General features: G+C 38.3%; 1 protein-coding gene across 13 annotated transcripts in view; it reads left to right on the top strand.

Moving 5' to 3' along the window:
* Window positions 1–17,857, top strand: part of MECOM (MDS1 and EVI1 complex locus) — a 109,179-nt gene that overhangs the window by 67,087 nt on the left and 24,235 nt on the right. For 9 of the 13 annotated variants that reach the window (XM_089508893.1, XM_089508894.1, XM_089508895.1 and 6 more), the window contains 2 exons: window positions 1,229–1,316; window positions 6,882–6,908. In XM_089508893.1, the coding sequence (XP_089365019.1) occupies window positions 1,229–1,316; window positions 6,882–6,908 (115 nt within the window). The remainder of the gene's footprint in view (window positions 1–1,228; window positions 1,317–6,881; window positions 6,909–17,857) is intronic. The other 4 variants (XM_089508887.1, XM_089508890.1, XM_089508891.1 and 1 more) reach the window with 1 other exon arrangement.

Raw genomic sequence — 17,857 nt, forward strand, 5'->3', positions numbered from 1 at the left:
TATAAACTAGCACGATACAGCATAGACCTTGACTACTGGTGAGCTTGCCGTTTGAGGGACTTGGAACAATTTAACTAATCAAAAACCTCTAAGCATAAAATGATTATTCTGCTTATTCTGTAAGCAATTAGCCAAATACTGATATGATCTAAACCACAAGGATGTTTATGATGAATTACCCAAAGCTCAGAATTGTCTTGAGAATTTTGGGGGAGGGGATGAATTATAAATCTAGAAATAGATTGCTTTAGATGCAAATGGGGAACATTGCTACATGCATATCAAGACTTCACTGAGACCACTTTAAAAGTGGAAGAAATAGGAGTAAGAGCAACAATAATAATGATAACAACAATAGCAACTACAGCCTAATTGCAGACTTTTCTGCCCAATAGCTCCATTGGTTTTAGTGATTTGCAAAGAAAAATGCCCAGATCAAACTCATATATTTAATACTATTGGCTGGCGTACTGTTAATAAATTATGATGGCATAAGTCTGACTTGACACCATTGCAGTTTATTTTCATGGTCATTATGTAGGTCAATAGTTTATTCTGACCACAAAACAGCTAAAATTTCTCTGCCCCTGAACTCAGAGTTCTGCAAACCATCACCCCCAACATGATTATTTCCATATTGCCAGAGTGGAAGGGAATGAGCAGAGTGGCTATTTTCCTTTAGCTGGATCTGCTTCCAGGATGTCATCTGCAGATTGATCACAAGGACTCCTGGAGGTCTCTTCAGATGCCTAACACAATGCATCTAGCTACAGGAAAATACTTGAATCCCTTCTCATCCCCCTGCTCTCTGACAATACAGAAATGGCTGTGGTTTTTTGTGGGGAAGAGGGCTGCACTGTGTACAAGGTGAGTTTTGGGGGGGGGGGGGAGATGGCATTGGAAGACATACTTTATGGAGATATAGGCATGTGATACATGATGTGAGATCTTAGCCATCGTTATGCTGTTGATTAACTGTACAGTTTCTGCTATTTATTAACTGGAATCTTTCCAATGTAAATTTTATAATCATAGTTTAAGGGATGTACAGCAGTCACAGCAGTACTCATGAAGATAGTACCCCACACTGAGAGAGAATTGCAGCTCCTTGTCTTTCATCACTGTAACTAAATAATTTTGTATGCTGTTTTTTTTCAAACTCAAATCACCAAATATACATTTGTGTGACTGAATTGTCACGAGAAAATTCTCATTTTAACATTTACAGAGTAGAGAAAAGAAAGTTATCTGACCCACTTGAAGCTTTGAAAGAAAAGTATTTGAGACCATCTCCAGGATTCTTGTTCCACCCACAAGTGAGTATTCTTGGAATCAAAAAGTTGAGATTGTAAACAAACATGTTGGTTCATAGAAGCAGGTGCACAGGAACAACTGGAATCTTTGTCATTGTTGGATTTCCTAAGATGTGCATAAAGAAGAAAAGTTTTGTTGCTTTAAGCTTTTGGGGGATTTTTTCCCCAAGAAGATTTTAGACCATAGTCTTGTGAACTTTATCACTGTCTTCACATACTCAGTAGAGTGTCGGGGTCTAATATCTCCTCCCCACCTTGCCCATGACCATGACACAAGATAAAGTATAAATTTAGTGATATGGGATCAAGGGCCTTAAAGATAAAAATCCAAAGTAGCACCAGACATCAGCAAACCTTTGAGTGCAATTCTGGTTTCAGTTTTCAGGGCTTTAAAGCCAGTTCAGATTTAACATGCACTACTGTGTTTGTGCTTATGCAAGGATTTTCTGTAGTTAAATCAAATTTCAGCACCTGCCTGATTCACCATGTTTCTGTTTCTCAACTTTTGAAGGTATGCTAAAAGTGAACAATTTTTGGTGTTTGTCCTATGATTCTTTGATGCACAAGTATTTTACTCCTAGCATTTATTTTGCCATTTGTGTTGTATCAGTGTGACTTTTTCTGAACTGAGTTAACCAAAGGCCTGGGATCTGAGAACGCTATTTCCTACTACTGTATCTCATAGTGTGTGTAAACATGAATTTGATTATTATCCTGTAACAATCACTGTGTCTATGAAAAATGGTAATCATGGAAACCTCACAAAATGGTGGATCCAATCCATTTGGGGGAAAAAAAACCTCCTTCAAATCATAGCAAAAGGGTGGGGAATCAGTAAACAGGCATTAGAAGTTTTCAGCACCAGTTCTGCATCAAATTTAATGTGTTACTTGGAATATAAAAGTGAGGGAGAATCTTGGATTCAGAGCTATAGGCTTAAAAATATTTCTACAACACTGTACAGTTTGCCCTCCACAATCATGGAATCAGCATCCTCAGAGTAAACCATCCATTGCTTCAAATTTATTAATTTTTTTAAATTCCAGAAAGCAAACTTTGATTATGCCATTTTATAGCAAGGACACCATTTTACTACTCCATTGTATATAATAGGATTTGAGTATCCAGATATTTTACTTCCCATGGGGGGGGGGGGGTGCTGAAATCTAGTGAATACCAAGGGCCTACTGTAGTTACAATGATAATGACATTGTAGCAGTAGTGGATATTAGGAGATGCTATTCCTGGGCGGTGGAAACAGCACCAGTTGAATTGTATTTTAACATTTTGGGTGAGCAACCTTACATATCCTTATGTATTGAAAGGAGAGCAGAAATCAAAAAAATATTATTAACTGCTCCATGTCACTAATTCCCTGACCTCTGCTCCTATATTTGAAATGACATACCCAGGAACCAATATGATTGCAGCCTTTCTGCAGCTCTTGCAAAGGATCTAGTGAGAGATTAGGGAAGGTTGGTCAACGGGCAAGCTGTGTGCTCAGAAGCAGACATTTTTATATGTAGGTCTGCCTCTGCCTTTCCCCTTTTCTGAGGGTGAAATTTCATACAAATATGGCTTGTTGTAGGCCTGTGGATAGTGTGTATGCATCATGCATTGCTTTATCGTATGTTGTAAACATTGTTATTCTTGTTGTTAACCACCCTCGAGTCAATCTCCACTCATGGCGACCCTGTGGATGAGACATCTCCAAGACTCCCTGTCCTCATCTATTCTTCTAAATTCTTGAAGATTCATACTTGTGACCTCCTTAATTGAGTCCATTCATCTAGCATGTGGTTTTCCTTTCTTTCTAGTTCCCTTCACCTTTCCTAACATCATTTCCTAACAAGTAAACACACATAGATAAAAGTTTATTATCAAAGAACCTAGATGTGTGGTAATAGCTGTTATCTCCCTGCCAAGATCAGTTTGCCTTTGGACTTGTATCTCTCCTTGCTGTCTCTTCTCAGTGAACCTTTCCTTCAGGACAGTGGTGGTCGAAGTATGGACCCTGAGCTGCATATACCTCCTTGGCCTTTAGAGGGTCTAGTTTTTTTTTTTTTTTACATTCAAATGCCCTTTAGGGAGCATGGGGACATTTTAACCATGTTTTCCCCCGCTTTGGACCAATTTAGGTCCAGCAGAAGTCTTTATCACCAACAGGAGGTGAACAGGAACTAACTCCTCCTCATGTCCAGTTGTAAAAAAAGAGCTTCTCCTGGACCTAAAACAGCCTGGGGAGGCTTAAAAAATAGCAAAAATGTTCTTATGACTCCATAGGGCATTTGTTTTGTTTTTGTTTTTTTTTTAACAGTGATGGGTGGCCCTCCAAGGTTTTCTGGGATCTAATGCCTTGCCTTCCAACCTCTTAGGACCTCTATATACATGAAGGACACTTTAAAACATTCCCATAACTTTTTTTCACACAATCAATTGTTCACATAGAGCAAGTCACTCTGTTAAAGAACCCACCCAACTATGGCGCTGTACAGACCGGTGCTGGCCTGCACACGTACTAGGGTTGCCTTGGGGTGTTCTTTCCAGATGCCCCGCAACCCTAGTACGTTGTAATGGTGGCGCCCTTTCTACATGGGCGCCACCATTACGACATCACAGCTGCGCCGCCTCCAAATGGGGTGGCGCGGCCGTGACGTCTTGGCGCCCTTTCAGTGGCGCCAGAAGGAGCTCAGAAACGGAGCTCCTTCCTTTGTGTCGCTGGGGCAGCCTTTACACAGCTGCGCCAGTGACACAAAGGAGAAAGGGGCCAAGCGGCCCCTTTCTCCTTTTCCCCGCTGCTGTCAGGGTGTCCTTGGGGCATGAAGCCCAAGGACACCCCTTTCCAGGCCGCGGGGAAGCAGCCTGGAAAACAGCGGATCGGGGCCTCAGGGCTGCCGCTGTGGCAGCTGAGGCCCCGATCCGTTGGGGAAAGGGGAAGGTGTAGGCCACCCATGCAACCCTTCTCTTCACACAAATGGTTTATCATATGCTGATAAAACAGCTGCCTCTTGGAGTAACTTGGCAGCTATCACACAAGAGACCTCAGAACTGAATTCCTCCTGAACTCTGGTGAATATTCATCTGCCTTGCACATATCTTGGACCTGATTCTCTTTTGCATCTTTCCCAGCTAATAACCTGTGAAACAGCCCCACATAATGTATGATGCACCAAGACATGTATCTTGTCAGAAAGCAGAAAAATATGAATTCAATCGAAGACTTACATATGTTGTTGTTGCTGCTGCTTCTTCTTCTTCTTCTTCTTCTTCTTCTTCTTCTTCTTCTTCTTCTTCTATTTATTTATTTATTTATTTATTTATTTATATATTTATATATATATAGTGCCATCACTGTACAAGTAAAAGAACAACAAAACAGTTCCCTGCCATCAGGGCTTACAATCTAATTAAGGCACACAAAAAAGGAAAGGGAGATGGCAGTGTGGAAGGGGTTTAAGTCCAGTACTACCCCTTCTTCTCTTCCTCCAGAACCACAGCAGTGATGGCTGTCATCTGCTTTTGGGCCTAGGGATGCTAGAGCTGTACCTGTCTCTTCTTTTCTCCTTCTGAGGCCAGGGCAGTGGCAGCTGGGACAGAGGGAAGGTCTTTCATCTGCTTTTGGACCTGCCTCTTCTTTGTGTGGCTGCTCAACATTTTTTCTCTTAGTATGTCATGAGTTGTACTGAGTTCTAATAATGAGCCCAGACCCAGCTTCCCTGAAGCTGCTTCTGCTCCATACTTTACTATCTATGTCTTCTTCTTGGACACTTATTACATGATGTTCATGTGAACTACATGTATTTGCAGAAAAATACAGGATTGTATGCCCCAAAAGCAGTTTAATGTGAACCACTTTTACTTTATTAACGATGTAATTTTATTTTAATCACTAAAGCAAAGTTTAGAGATACTGACTGGAATTGTACTGGTTAATCCCAATTTAAATAGAACAATTGGGTTAATTGTTGAATGGTGAGTCAATGCATAGATAAATCCTGTTCCTTCAGTGGGTCTACTCTAATCAAAAGTAACATTGGGATTTAGGCCAGAGTCTTTCTTCTACCCCAAATTAGGGATGAAACTGAACTTTGCCATACAGGTCTGTATGAAGTTTCTGTTGCTATGCTAGAGGAAGCCTGTTGCATTAATATGGACATAGATTCAGATTTAGCACAAGTATGTTACCCAATATAATTCATACTGCACAAGCACATTGTTGTGCGACCGAGACCAAGATCCTCCATTGTTCTTAGTTGAGATTGTCAAGCCCTAGAAGGGTTGCTGCTGCTGCTTACTGGTAGTTGTGGAAGGATGGAGGAAGGAGGCATTTGAGGCAATGAAACAGCAGCTGGTCTCAGATCAGCAAGAGAGTGAGAGAGTTATGGGGATACACTCATGGGCAAAGTGCATTCTCCTTTTCTTTACCCAGAGCAGCTATATCTTCATTGCCATTCCTTCCCCACTGAAAAACAGCAGTAGCCCCTCATAAGGCTTGACAGCTGCAGAGGAAGCAGGTTTTGAATAGGGAGGAAAGGGCTATGGATTAGCCCTCTTCACTCCATCCAAAAGGGATATATGTGTGTACAAGCCATACTAACATGTGCACATTAATGTGACTCCAAGAGCGTCCAAGTGTTTGTATAACTCTTGCAGAACTGGCTATGCAACTAGTGGAATAACCTCTTGCACAACTGTTTTGAGCAATCACCAAAGTGTAAACTAGGCTAAAGGGAACTTTGACTCTGCTAGTGTTACAGATGGTTGCAGGCCATACTGTTTGCTTTTTCACTCTACTGAATGAAAAATCACAATCCTTCAGCTCATTCATATCTATTTATCATCATGTATTAAAGTGTAGCCCTTTTGCTTCTTGTAGAAGTGGTTCGTAAATTAGAATCAGAGCATACTAAGACTGAATTGAGGGGATCACCACACCATTTGGGTTGAGGTGCCCCCTGCATATTATGAGCCACCAAAGAATCATCATTTTGCTTTGAAAGAGAATTTGTCCCTGTGTTATTGTGTTAATTTAAAAAATGTTACTGTATATTATAGGTTCAAGTACAGATCACATGGAGATTAAGGCAATTGATAAACAAACTATCATTAAAATCAGCAGATCTTAATCATTTTTAAAAAATGAAAATTATGGAATTAAAAGATTACAGTGCTTTTTCGATACAGTAGGTAGTTAAGCCACCATGCTGTCTACCTTTTAGTAAAGGTAAAAATAAATAAATGGTTGGCTTGGGAAATACATTCCCTTCCTCCACCATCCTATCTTCTCTACATCAAATCCTCCCCCCCCACCCCCCCCACACACACACCTTTAAATTCAGCGCTGGTCTTAATGCAGCTATGTACTGTACTAGCGCTATCTCTCTTCAAATTACAAATTAGCCATTTCCAAAAGGACCAGCGTGTTAGTCTTTTGCAGCAAAAGCAACAAAGAGTTGTAGCACGTTTAAAGACAAACCAATTGATTGTGGCATGAAATATACATTAATTGCAATAAAAAAATCCAAATGTGGGAATAATGTGTTGTTTTTGTTTCAATTTTGCTCCCAGTTCCAATTGCCTGATCAAAGAACTTGGGTAAGTTTATTATTTATATTTTCAATTTAAAAACTGTGAGAGAAATTGCATAAGAAGGAACATTACATCTGTTTCACTGCAACACAGCAACTATTTGCCCATTAATTATTTTACCTTTACCTAAATCACAGTTGTGTCTTATTTTACTTTTCATCAAATGCTGTAGTCTTTCATCCAGAACAATTTCTAATGAGTGGAAGTCTGCTACAAAGGACTGCATATGCAACCCTTTCAAGGAATGTTATGACGTTTTCTAGAGGCAGAAAGGAGAGCTATCCAAAGCACGAGATTTATAGCAGCTTTAATGGCACACAGAAAGCGTTATCCTGTATTTAGATAAAAACTGAAAAATTTCTGCATGTTGACATGCTATCAAACAAATGTATTTGATAGGAACCATCATATCAGAAGTAGTAAGATCTCAAACAATTCACCACATGCATTTCGTGATCTCCCTAATCTGGAGGAATTGTATATTGAAATGCATATAGGTTCCTTCCTGAGGGGTTCTTTTAATGTCTCATGTTTTAACTTTATAAATTGTTTAATTGTTTTTTAATTCTTATATTTTCTGTATAATTTTTAATTTCATTTGTTTTAAATATGTTAGCCACCTTGATTCCCATTATTGGGGAAAAGGTGTGATATAAATTAACAACAACCACAATAATAATGCTCTAAATGAGTGAATGGGTTTGTGTGGCATCCAGTTATATTGATGATAGAATATGGCTGGTAATGCGTGGAAGGATGGGGCCATGACCCCACTTTAAAACTGAGAGAACTTGTCTGGATCTTAGGTGTAAATCTTTCAGTCTGTACTTCATTCAGATTCTGCAAATCCTATCTACAATTTTCTTCCTATTAATCTTCCATATTGGGTTTTGAAATATGTTTGGTCCTTGCATCAAAATTCATGCAACTGCATTTTATGCTTGCTCCCTAATTTGGGCATTTATTTGTGTAATTTAGTGAAGACTTGCTACTTTTTAAGTATGATTCTATGTATTTTTCCTAATTTTTCCTAATTTTTCATATTTTAGCTATTCCCTTTGTACAGTACATCCACTTGACATGTCAGAAATGCCATATAAGCCTTCATATTTGGTTGTACAGCGGGCCCTCGGTATCCTCTGGTGTTTGATTCAGAACCCCCTTGGATACCAAAATCCATGGATGTTCAAGTCCCATTAATGAAATGGTGACCCTTATAAAAAATGGCAAAATCAAGGTTTGCATTTAAAAATTTATAGATTTTTAAAATATTTTCAAGTTGTGGATACTTGAATCTGTGGATAAACAAATCTTTGGATATGCTCCAAGTGAGGTTGGCATTTTCTAACAATTTTGATATCAAAATTGAATTCAGATAATAAAAATGATTAAAAAATACTGGATGGGGGTGGGAGGTATAGGAAAATAAGTAATGGGAAGATTTAACTGGGGCATATACAGTATGTTTTGAAATTATCACAATGATGTGCTGTTTAGGCTCTACTTGGCAGCCTTTCACCAGAACACCTCTGCCAAGCTTATACATTGGCTAGTCTTGTCTTTTCTTACCCCACTGACATGGAATGACATGTATCTCAAACCTGTTAAAGCAACAAATGTATTTTCAGAACCCCATGCTCAGTTTATACATAATTTGAGTTTCACAGAATGTTTTGTGTTTTACATATATTGCAAGTGCTATCATTAAAAACAAAGTAGGTTGAAGACCATCAGCATAGAAGCCTGTTTACTTAATGCAAAAGTATTTATTTGTTCAACTTTGTCCCCATGTAATCATTTGGAAGTTTAAAGGCAGCTTACAGTATTTTAACTTTATTTTTTTCCCCTTGTGTCTTAGTTAAAACTTTTTTAACTGGTAAATTTGAAAAAACAAAACAAAACACCAATGAAAACAAGTTTCTGTCACAAGTTCCTCTCTTCTGCTCTTCTTATCCATATGAACACACACACACACACACACACACACACACACACACTCACAGATTTATACAATTCTCTGTGAAAGTCCTAAACAAAGACTCAGCTGGATTTATTCATTGAATATTTATTGAACATTTGTTGAACAAAGAATGAAAAGAAGTTGAGTTATCCTTTTTTTAAAAGAAAAAACGTAAAGACACTATCATCAAACTGAAAAGCATCTACCAAAATGTTTCTTTCTGTATGACTTATGAAGGTCAGGCATTTTCTGATACAAGCACGCATTAGCCTTATTTGTAAAAAGTTAGGGTCATGGAATGTAAAGCATTGCCTGCTAAGCCATTTCAAACTATCAGGTTGACATTATTTATTTTTAGTAGGCCATTTACCATGTATTTCTGTTACAGTTTTTCTGCTCCTATCTAATATATTTTAACCATAAGTGCCCAAGGCTTGTTGGTGGTATCAGGTCCATCTGAGATGCTTGTAAATACACTCTCACTCTTAATAGTGATATCCCCATTCCTAGCTCAGAAAGTTTTGTGTCTGGGCAGAGGAAAAATTAGGAGCACATACAAACTCATAGTTTGTCCTCTTCAGGACATAAAGTTGGTAATGGGTTCAAGCCACTTCCTTTTGTAAGTATCAGTGGATGCTGATAATATCAAGCTTTTACTTATGCAAATCAAAATTACTGTTCTGTGTGTCATATAATACACTCTTTGTTTTTTAAAAAAATCAATTTATGCATATTAGGAGCAGACATTGCTTTACCATGTAGCAGGAAGGACCATGTAGCAGGAAGGACCCCCCAAAAAAAGAATTATCTTGCCACCCCACTACAACAGGAATATCCTTACAGACATAGAAAACCTAATTACATATTTGTTGTTCTGAATTTTCTCCCATATTATGTAGGAACATGTTATTCTGAATGAGAAAGTACAATCTTTCATTGGGGGAAATTCTGCAGCTCCAAGCATCTTCTCCATCCACCATTGTGTATGTGTGTGTGCACATGTGTGTGTGAGAGAGGCAGAAACAGAATTAACATGGGCATCAGTGCTTAAGCCTCTCTGCTTTGCTTGATATCCCAAACTGTTCCTTATGTTTGCAGATGCTTAAGTAGCTGACTGTAAAATATGGTACTGTTTGCTATATGCTGATCCTTCCCACAATAAAGAACATAATAATTATAATAGTAGATCACACTGATGGGCCCTTAATCCAATACATTTTCCATCACTAGCCAGATGCCAAAAGAACTCCTAATGGGAATGATTGAAAAATACTCACTACAACTTCTTCTCAGTTTCTGACAATCTGAGTTGCATGGCTTCTAAATATGGAGTCCTATTCTTATCTCCTGCACCTAAGATGTATGGATTTGTCTAACCCTTTTCAAAAATCTACCTATAATATTGACAATAACTATACCCTGTGGCAAAGAATTTCTTTTTTTAAATTTTTTGATTTTATTTCATATTTTAAACGTATACAATCCATAACAATTTACACACACACACACACACATTCTTACATTCTAATACATTATATGTAAATATATTTTATATACCACCTCAGTGCTCCCCTTCCCCAGAGCCATTACCATCCTTGTATTCCATCCAAAATTTCATTTCATCTCGTGGAGGTAATTTTCCATCTTCTTTTCTTAATGCTTTTTCAATAATTTTTTTCCATATCTCATCAAAATCATTTCTTTTCTATAGTCCTTTCCTTACTTTCAATTTGCATGTTAATTTGTGATTAATTGCTAATTCCCATACTTCTTTATACCAGTCCTCCAATTCTGCCTTTATTTTTGTTTTCCAAAGTCTTGCTATGATTAATCTCGCATGGCAAAGAATTTCATTTAACCTATTTGGGAGGATTGTTTTGTTTTTGTTTTTTAAAAAAGATGGTTTCAAAGCTACGTATAAGAAATGTTACTTCCTTTTGTTTGTTCTTCTGAGAATATTTTTTCTTCTGAGAGACATTACATCCTTCCTTACCGTGCTCATAGATTTATTGAGTGTGTGCAAGAGAATTTGTGAAAATTCAAATACATTTTTGCATTTTTGGAAGTTTCTCACTAAAAGTGAATTCAAGTAACTGGAAAGGACTGCTGCCAAAATTCTAGTAGATGTTCCACTGCTACATAGGGTTCTGCTACATAACTAGTTCTGCTATACATAGGGTTGAGCAGTGTGGCCTTGGGGCTCCATATAGTCCACAGGCTGGTTTTGTGGCTCTCTTCATACTACCTGGACAGCTCTTTTTCTGGTCAAGCCAATTTGGTCTGGCAGATGCTTTGGACTTCAGCTCCCTGAAGCCCAAGCCAGCTTGGCTGATAGTCAGGAATTCTAGGGACTAAAGTCCAAAACATCTGGAGGACCAAAGTATGGGAATCACTGTGCTAGACAGACAATAGTTTGATCCCAGTATAAGTCACTGTGCTTTTTACAGAGGTAAACTCAGCAGGGCTTAATTTGTACCACTGTTCAGTGGGATCATAAGTCTTTTAACCTCTTATTGAGACCAACACTGATCCCTGGAACCCGTAATATGATACTGTGCATGCACAGATGTATAAATAAAGTGAGGTAAGTTGAAAATACACAGCAGAAATAATCCAGTTTGAGACCGCTTTTACTGATGTGGCTCAATGCTAGGGAGCCCTGGTGGCGCAGTGGTTAAATGCCTGTACTGCAGCTATTCACTCAAAACCATAAGGTTGCAAGTTCAATACCAGCAAAAGGGCTCAAGCTCGACTCAGGCTTGCATCCTTCTGAGGTCACTAAAATGAGTACCTACATTGTTGGGGGCAATTAGCTTACAGTTTTAAGCCACTTAGGGAGTGCTAAAGTGCACTGATAAGCGGTATAGAAATGTACTTGCTATTGGTATTGCTAATTTTGGGAACTGTAGTTTTGTGAGACATTTAGCCTTCTCTGTCAGAGAGCTCTGGTGCCACAATAAACTACAATTCCCAGGATGCCCTAGGCAGGGCAGTTAATATGGTTTCAAACTAGATTATTTCAGGATTGTATACCTAAGAGTATATTTCTTGTGTCAGTAAATTGTCATTAGTAAATCCCACATATTCAGGTAATCAGACAGGCACTATTCTTCTGAACACTGGGTAAATGTAATAGGCAAGAGTATAAGTTGTGAGTCAGGAATTTTCTGGTTCAAATCATACGTCAGCCATAAACTTATTTAGGAAAGCCACAATCTCTCTGCCTTAGCTATCACCTCAATATGGGGATAATACTGGCTCACTTTACAAGATTGCTGTAGTGTGTATAAAGCTCTTTGTACACTCAAAATGTGCTATATAAATACTTGCTAGTGGACCAACAGTGTTCTAGATTGGGAGAGGGAATTCTAGGCAGATGACTTTCCTTTCTATTTTTAGAAACTAAGCATTGAAATAATCACAATATGAATGGTCTCTGTTTTTTGCTTCTATTGTTACAGCTATGACAATCTTGTAAGGGTTTCCTTTCCCTTCAATTGCTGATATGTCCTCTAGGTCTCAATTCTGCCTCAGCAACTTTGTTCAGTTTTCTTTGTCTGGGAACATCTGTTCAGATGGGGAAACGATGACCTTTTGCCTCGGCTGAGGCAAAGAGCTACCCTAGCAGGCATTGAGAAGATTAAAGGAAGACTGCCCTGATAGCTTTTATGCTGCTCCAGTGGTTCTCAACAGTGAGAGAATATAAAGAGTAAAGGCTATATGTGACAGAAAGGGGCTAGTAATTCAGATTTTTCTAAGATCGGTTCAAAAGTAAATGAAAAAGTAACTTTTTAACTGAGCTACTTAGGGAAGAAGAAGGTGGAGATGTTACTAAAAACAATATCTTAATGTTAAATTAATCATCACCCACCCAACCCCCAAGTACAATACAACTTATTACTTAAATCAGAATGTTATGCATTTCTCTTCTATGGCCACTGACAACTAGCGATGTGGAACAAAGTGAGGAGACATATCACATAATGACTAATAATAGAATATTGACTAATTTGAGTTAGATGCTGTGGGAAGCAGGTATTCCACATGGAACTACCATATTTTCTTGTGGCCCTTAACTTCCTTATAAGGTTTTGTACCACTGTTAACTTCCTGTTAGCTTAATGTTCTCTTTACAGTCCAGATGAATTTGCAATCTCAAACTCCTCTGTTCTGGACATGTCAGTGGAGCATAAACACCACACAATAAACATATTCTTCAGAGCATTAGAATGGTTTTTTCATATAATGACACATTGCATGGGGATTGGAAAGCTGTCTGGGCTGCCTTTATATGTACCCTCAAGTCACTCATTGACTTATGGTGACTCTATGAATATTACAGTGGACCCTTGTTATACACTGGGGTTTGGTTCCAAGATCCCCCATGTATAACAAAATCCGTGTATGCTCAAGTGCCATTAAATACAGTGACATAGCAAAATGGTGTCCTTTATAAAAAAAAATGGAAAATCAAGGTTTGATATTTGAAATGTATACTTTTTCTGAGCATTTTCAAACAGTGTATGCTTGAATCTGTGAATAAAAAATCCGTGTATAAGAAGGGCCAACTGCATAGGGTTTTCTTAAGGAATACTCAGTGGTGGTTTGCTATTGTCTTCCTCGGAAATATTGCCTACAGCACCTGGTATTCCTTGGTAGCCCCACACCCCAGAACTAACTATCTAGCTTCCAAGATCAAACAGGATCTGAGGCCTTCAGGGCATTTAGGTTCTCAATGTTTTTCAATGAAGAAGGTTAATCTGGCCATTTCATGTTGATAAAACATTGTTACATAAATTCCCATACAACCTGTGTTCCTCAGGGAGCCTACAGGTCCCAAAAGATTGCTGTAGCAACCTTCAACTGTATGGCCATTATCGTCATGTTTTCCTTTGAATATGGTGGTTGCCAGTTCCCTCAGTCTTATCATACTTTTCCTCTTAAAGAGCACCAACTCTTAAAGAGTTATCTCCTTGCACCTTAACTTGTGTAGAAGGCCTACTTTGTGTTCCATTTTTCACATGAGTGAGAACTCCAAGGGTAAGAGTGTTGGTTCACCTCTCCTGGTGGATTTGCAGTAACAAAAACAAAACTCTTTGGCCCACTTGAGATGCCAATGTTCAGCATTATCTGAGGACAATGCTCTCAGAAGCAGCTTAATGTAGCAGAGTACAGAAGCAATAATCCAGATTAAAGTATTGGCTGTGCACTGACCACATTTCACATTCAAACAAGTAAGCTTCAGGCACAGTTGATATCTCCCAAGTCCTTGGAGGTTCTTTATCATAAGTTGCAGTATTTACAGATATTTACAAACTCTCCTCACCAACTTCCATCAACATTACTGTCTGTTGTAATGCAGCTTCAACAATCCACAAGCCATCCAACCCACAGGTGCTCTGACTCCCAGTGCACTTATATACTGAGATGGCTAAGAGTCATCACTTGGTGCTACTTAGCATGATGCAACCAATGTAGCAAGTTTTTGCATCATGCCAGGTGCTCTGACTCAGCATTTCCTGGCAGTCTGACAGTATTTGATGCATCTTGTCAATCAAAATATTTTTACAACAGTTTAAAGGAACATTATTCAAACAAAGAGGTGGTGGCTTTCGCCACCATGATGCCAACATTATGGAATATTCTCTGTGATGACTGTGTCAGGCTCCCATGCTGTTCATTTTCTATCATCAGATGGAAAATGTGGCTTTCGCAGAACACCTGGGCTGACTTATGCCTGTGCATGCCATTTTTTTTTTTGGTCATTGAGGAGACTGGAATTCCATCTATAGCAACCAAAGGGCTGCGCCTGCACTTACTACTAAGTTGCTACATCTCCTCTTATTCTGTTGTGGAGGTATGGGTAGGAGAAGCATCTGATTATGTCCCTGTAGCCTAATCCAAGATGCTGTGCTGAGAACTCCAGAGGGCCTCAGAAGACGATGTAATAATTTCACAACCAGCTGCAGGGACATAGCCAGATGGTTCTCTGATTCCACTAGCCACAGAATGTCCATGGGAAGGCTGTAGTAGCTGAGCATTAAGTCCAGGGATGTTTAATGGCTAACTGTAGTATAGTTCCAAATGTGGAACTACTACACTATGCTGTGCCAGACAGGATTCTAGTGATCTTTTATTAATTCTGCTGTTTTTAGATGACTGTTCTACTGTGGAATGCATATTTTTGTGTTTCATTTACACTGATTGAGGTGTCATGTGAATGGAAAAGAATACAGCACATAAGTATTTAAACACATAAATAGAAAATGTGACTGTTGGGAATGACTTAAAGTAGTAGTGGACAATGTGTGGTCCTGGGTTAACATGCAGCTCCCCCCCCCCCCCAGTGGTTTTCATGCCCCAGCTTCCACTTTGCTGACAGAAAAATCCCTCTCTTGGAAATCACCAGATGTAATTCCTATTTTAAATATATTGTTGGGGGGGGGGCTGCATTGTGTTTAACATCAAGAAATACCTGCTTTGCAAACCAGAAATAATTTCCAGTTTTGTTTTCTTATATTTTCTGGCAAACCATCCTGCTGCTAAAGGGTCTTTGGACAGAAAACTGCAGAAAACACCAGCCAGAACAAAGTTGCCTACTGTTGCCTTAAAGCTTCATAGGTTACTATGCTAGTTGGCAGCCTAAATCATTTTGAACAGAAAATGAAGCAATGCTTAATCTGTTACTGTTAGAATGTGTGGGAAGAAAGAATGTTGATTCAAACATGGATATTAAAGCCCTTAGTATGGAACTCTCTCTCTCTCTCTCTCTCTGTATGTAAATAAGCCACATCTTATCTTCCTGGGTGCATATCTTCTTTCCTTAGCCAAAAATAAGGGCTACCCAAACCCACATGTCACTATTAATCAGCCCATTGACTTTAGGTTTTGATCTCTGGTGATAGTAAAATTATTTCTCTCAGGAACAATTAGGAAGGATTAAATTCAATGTGAAATACAATTGAAGATTGATTCTGGGAAGAGTAAAAATAGGCAGGAGTGAACAATAAATGTTATGATAGTGCTGAACTCTGTGAGCCGATAATGACATTCCTCTGCTAGGATGGAATTACCTTCTATCCCAAACCAGCATCATTACATATCTTGGCCCTACGATCAGTACCCGTCAAAACCCTTCATATTGACAAATGCTCTATCCACTTGCATCTGTAGAGAATGTTTTAGCAGCTGAGTGATTATGAATCAAACCCTAAAGCTTCCAGCCCTTACTGCTTTCTTCTGCTTTCCCATTTGTCTCTTGACAAGTAAATGCATCTTGACTTCCCTCTGAGATCCTCCCCCCTTGCAATGTTTGATGAAAGACATTTGGCAAATTGGCAGTAGTACCCTGTACATTGCAATTTGTAGTGAGCATTAGCAGTCTGAGCATGAAATGAGAGGGCAGGCTACGGGCGAAAGGCGAGAAAAATATCAGGGCTAAGCAGAACATGAATAGTCATTTCAAGGAAACCAACAGACATTTATTTTGGCCTAGAAAAAGCAGGCAAAACCCTCACTATGATATTTATCTTGGACCTTAGTATGAAAAAAGTATAAGCCAAAGCAGTCTTATTCTATATCTTTTGGTATGAATAATAAGTAATGTTGAGCTTGATGAAGTAATTTTTTTGTCTAAATACAGTGTAATCAAGAAGCAAATTAAGTCACAAATGCCCATGCATAAATCTGTTAAGCCACATTTTCTGTCCTGAGAAATTAGCCGTATTTAGGACTGGGCTGCAGGCTTATCCTAGGGCAGTTCGACAGTCCTTTAGAGCTAGAGTATGATTCTGTATACCACTTTCCAGATAAGTGTTTTAAAACTCTCTGTCAAATCAGTGTTTTCCTGAAAGAAATTGAGGAAGGATGCTCTAAGACTATGAGTTTTGAAGATGCAGAGAAGCTAGTTAATTCAACAGAATATTTATTTATAAGTATTTCCCATTTATCAATCAAAGCCTTCAGGCATAGACTTGCATTGAAGAACCCTACATTTCTCATTTGTGCATATTTTGTTGCTATCACTTGATTTCTCCTTCTTTGTACCCATTCATAAATCTTTAATGACCACAGCCATCTTCTTTTAAGGGATATGTAAGTGCAATTCTGTACATAACTGGTTAGAAACAAGCTGTGTTGAGTAAAGGGATGGAAATGATATTGAAAATATTTTTTAAAGTTGGTTGAAAACATGTTTCTTGAATGTTGGGAAATCTGATATGGAGAAATCTTGACTGATGTGAATCTCTGAAGTTCAAGATTTAATTTTGCAAAGTTCATTCATGGAGGTTTCACGCAGAGAATAGTCTTTTCTGTATAGGGAGCAGCATTTTTTCCTGTTTTCTGTGCAAAACCCCCCAGCACTTACAGAATAATTATGAACTATACGGTTTCTAAGCAGGAAACAGCATTGTTTGCCCAGAAAATAATATTATGAATTTTGCATATAATAAGTATTGAACTGCAGATAATCTTAGAAAACTGCACAGTTTTTGATGACATTTTTACAGCAGGCAAAAATTGCTAAAATTATTCCTTGCTGCCTTTGAGAACAGAATTGGAAAATAATTGCACTCCCCATTTTAGTGGAGCATGTTGCTAAGTAAGTGTGCTTGTGATGATAATAATAATAATAATAATAATAATAATAATAATAATTTTTATTTGTATACCGCTTTTCCTTCAGATCAAAGCGGTTCACAACATGATAACCTGAGATTACCTGAGAACATATTTTAGTGGCATTCTATCAATATAAATAGCTTCAAAAAGACTGATATTCATACGATGCTTCATTCAGGAATAAGCTGGTTTCATTAGATGTGATCTACCAGTTACAGAGAAAACTCTAAAGTTGTATAACATTTTAAAGGCATACAAAGCTAGAAATTTCTTGTATAGTGTTGCAAAGGTTATTTCCAAAAAGTATGTTTATTTATTAGGGGTTTTTTTTTTGTACACATAATGGCTAAGATTGTACATCAAAATAAAAGGA

The sequence above is a fragment of the Sceloporus occidentalis genome, unplaced genomic scaffold, assembly GCF_023333645.1.
Source record: "Sceloporus occidentalis isolate IW3139 unplaced genomic scaffold, rSceOcc1.0.p SCAF_2, whole genome shotgun sequence".
NCBI lineage: Eukaryota > Metazoa > Chordata > Lepidosauria > Squamata > Phrynosomatidae > Sceloporus > Sceloporus occidentalis.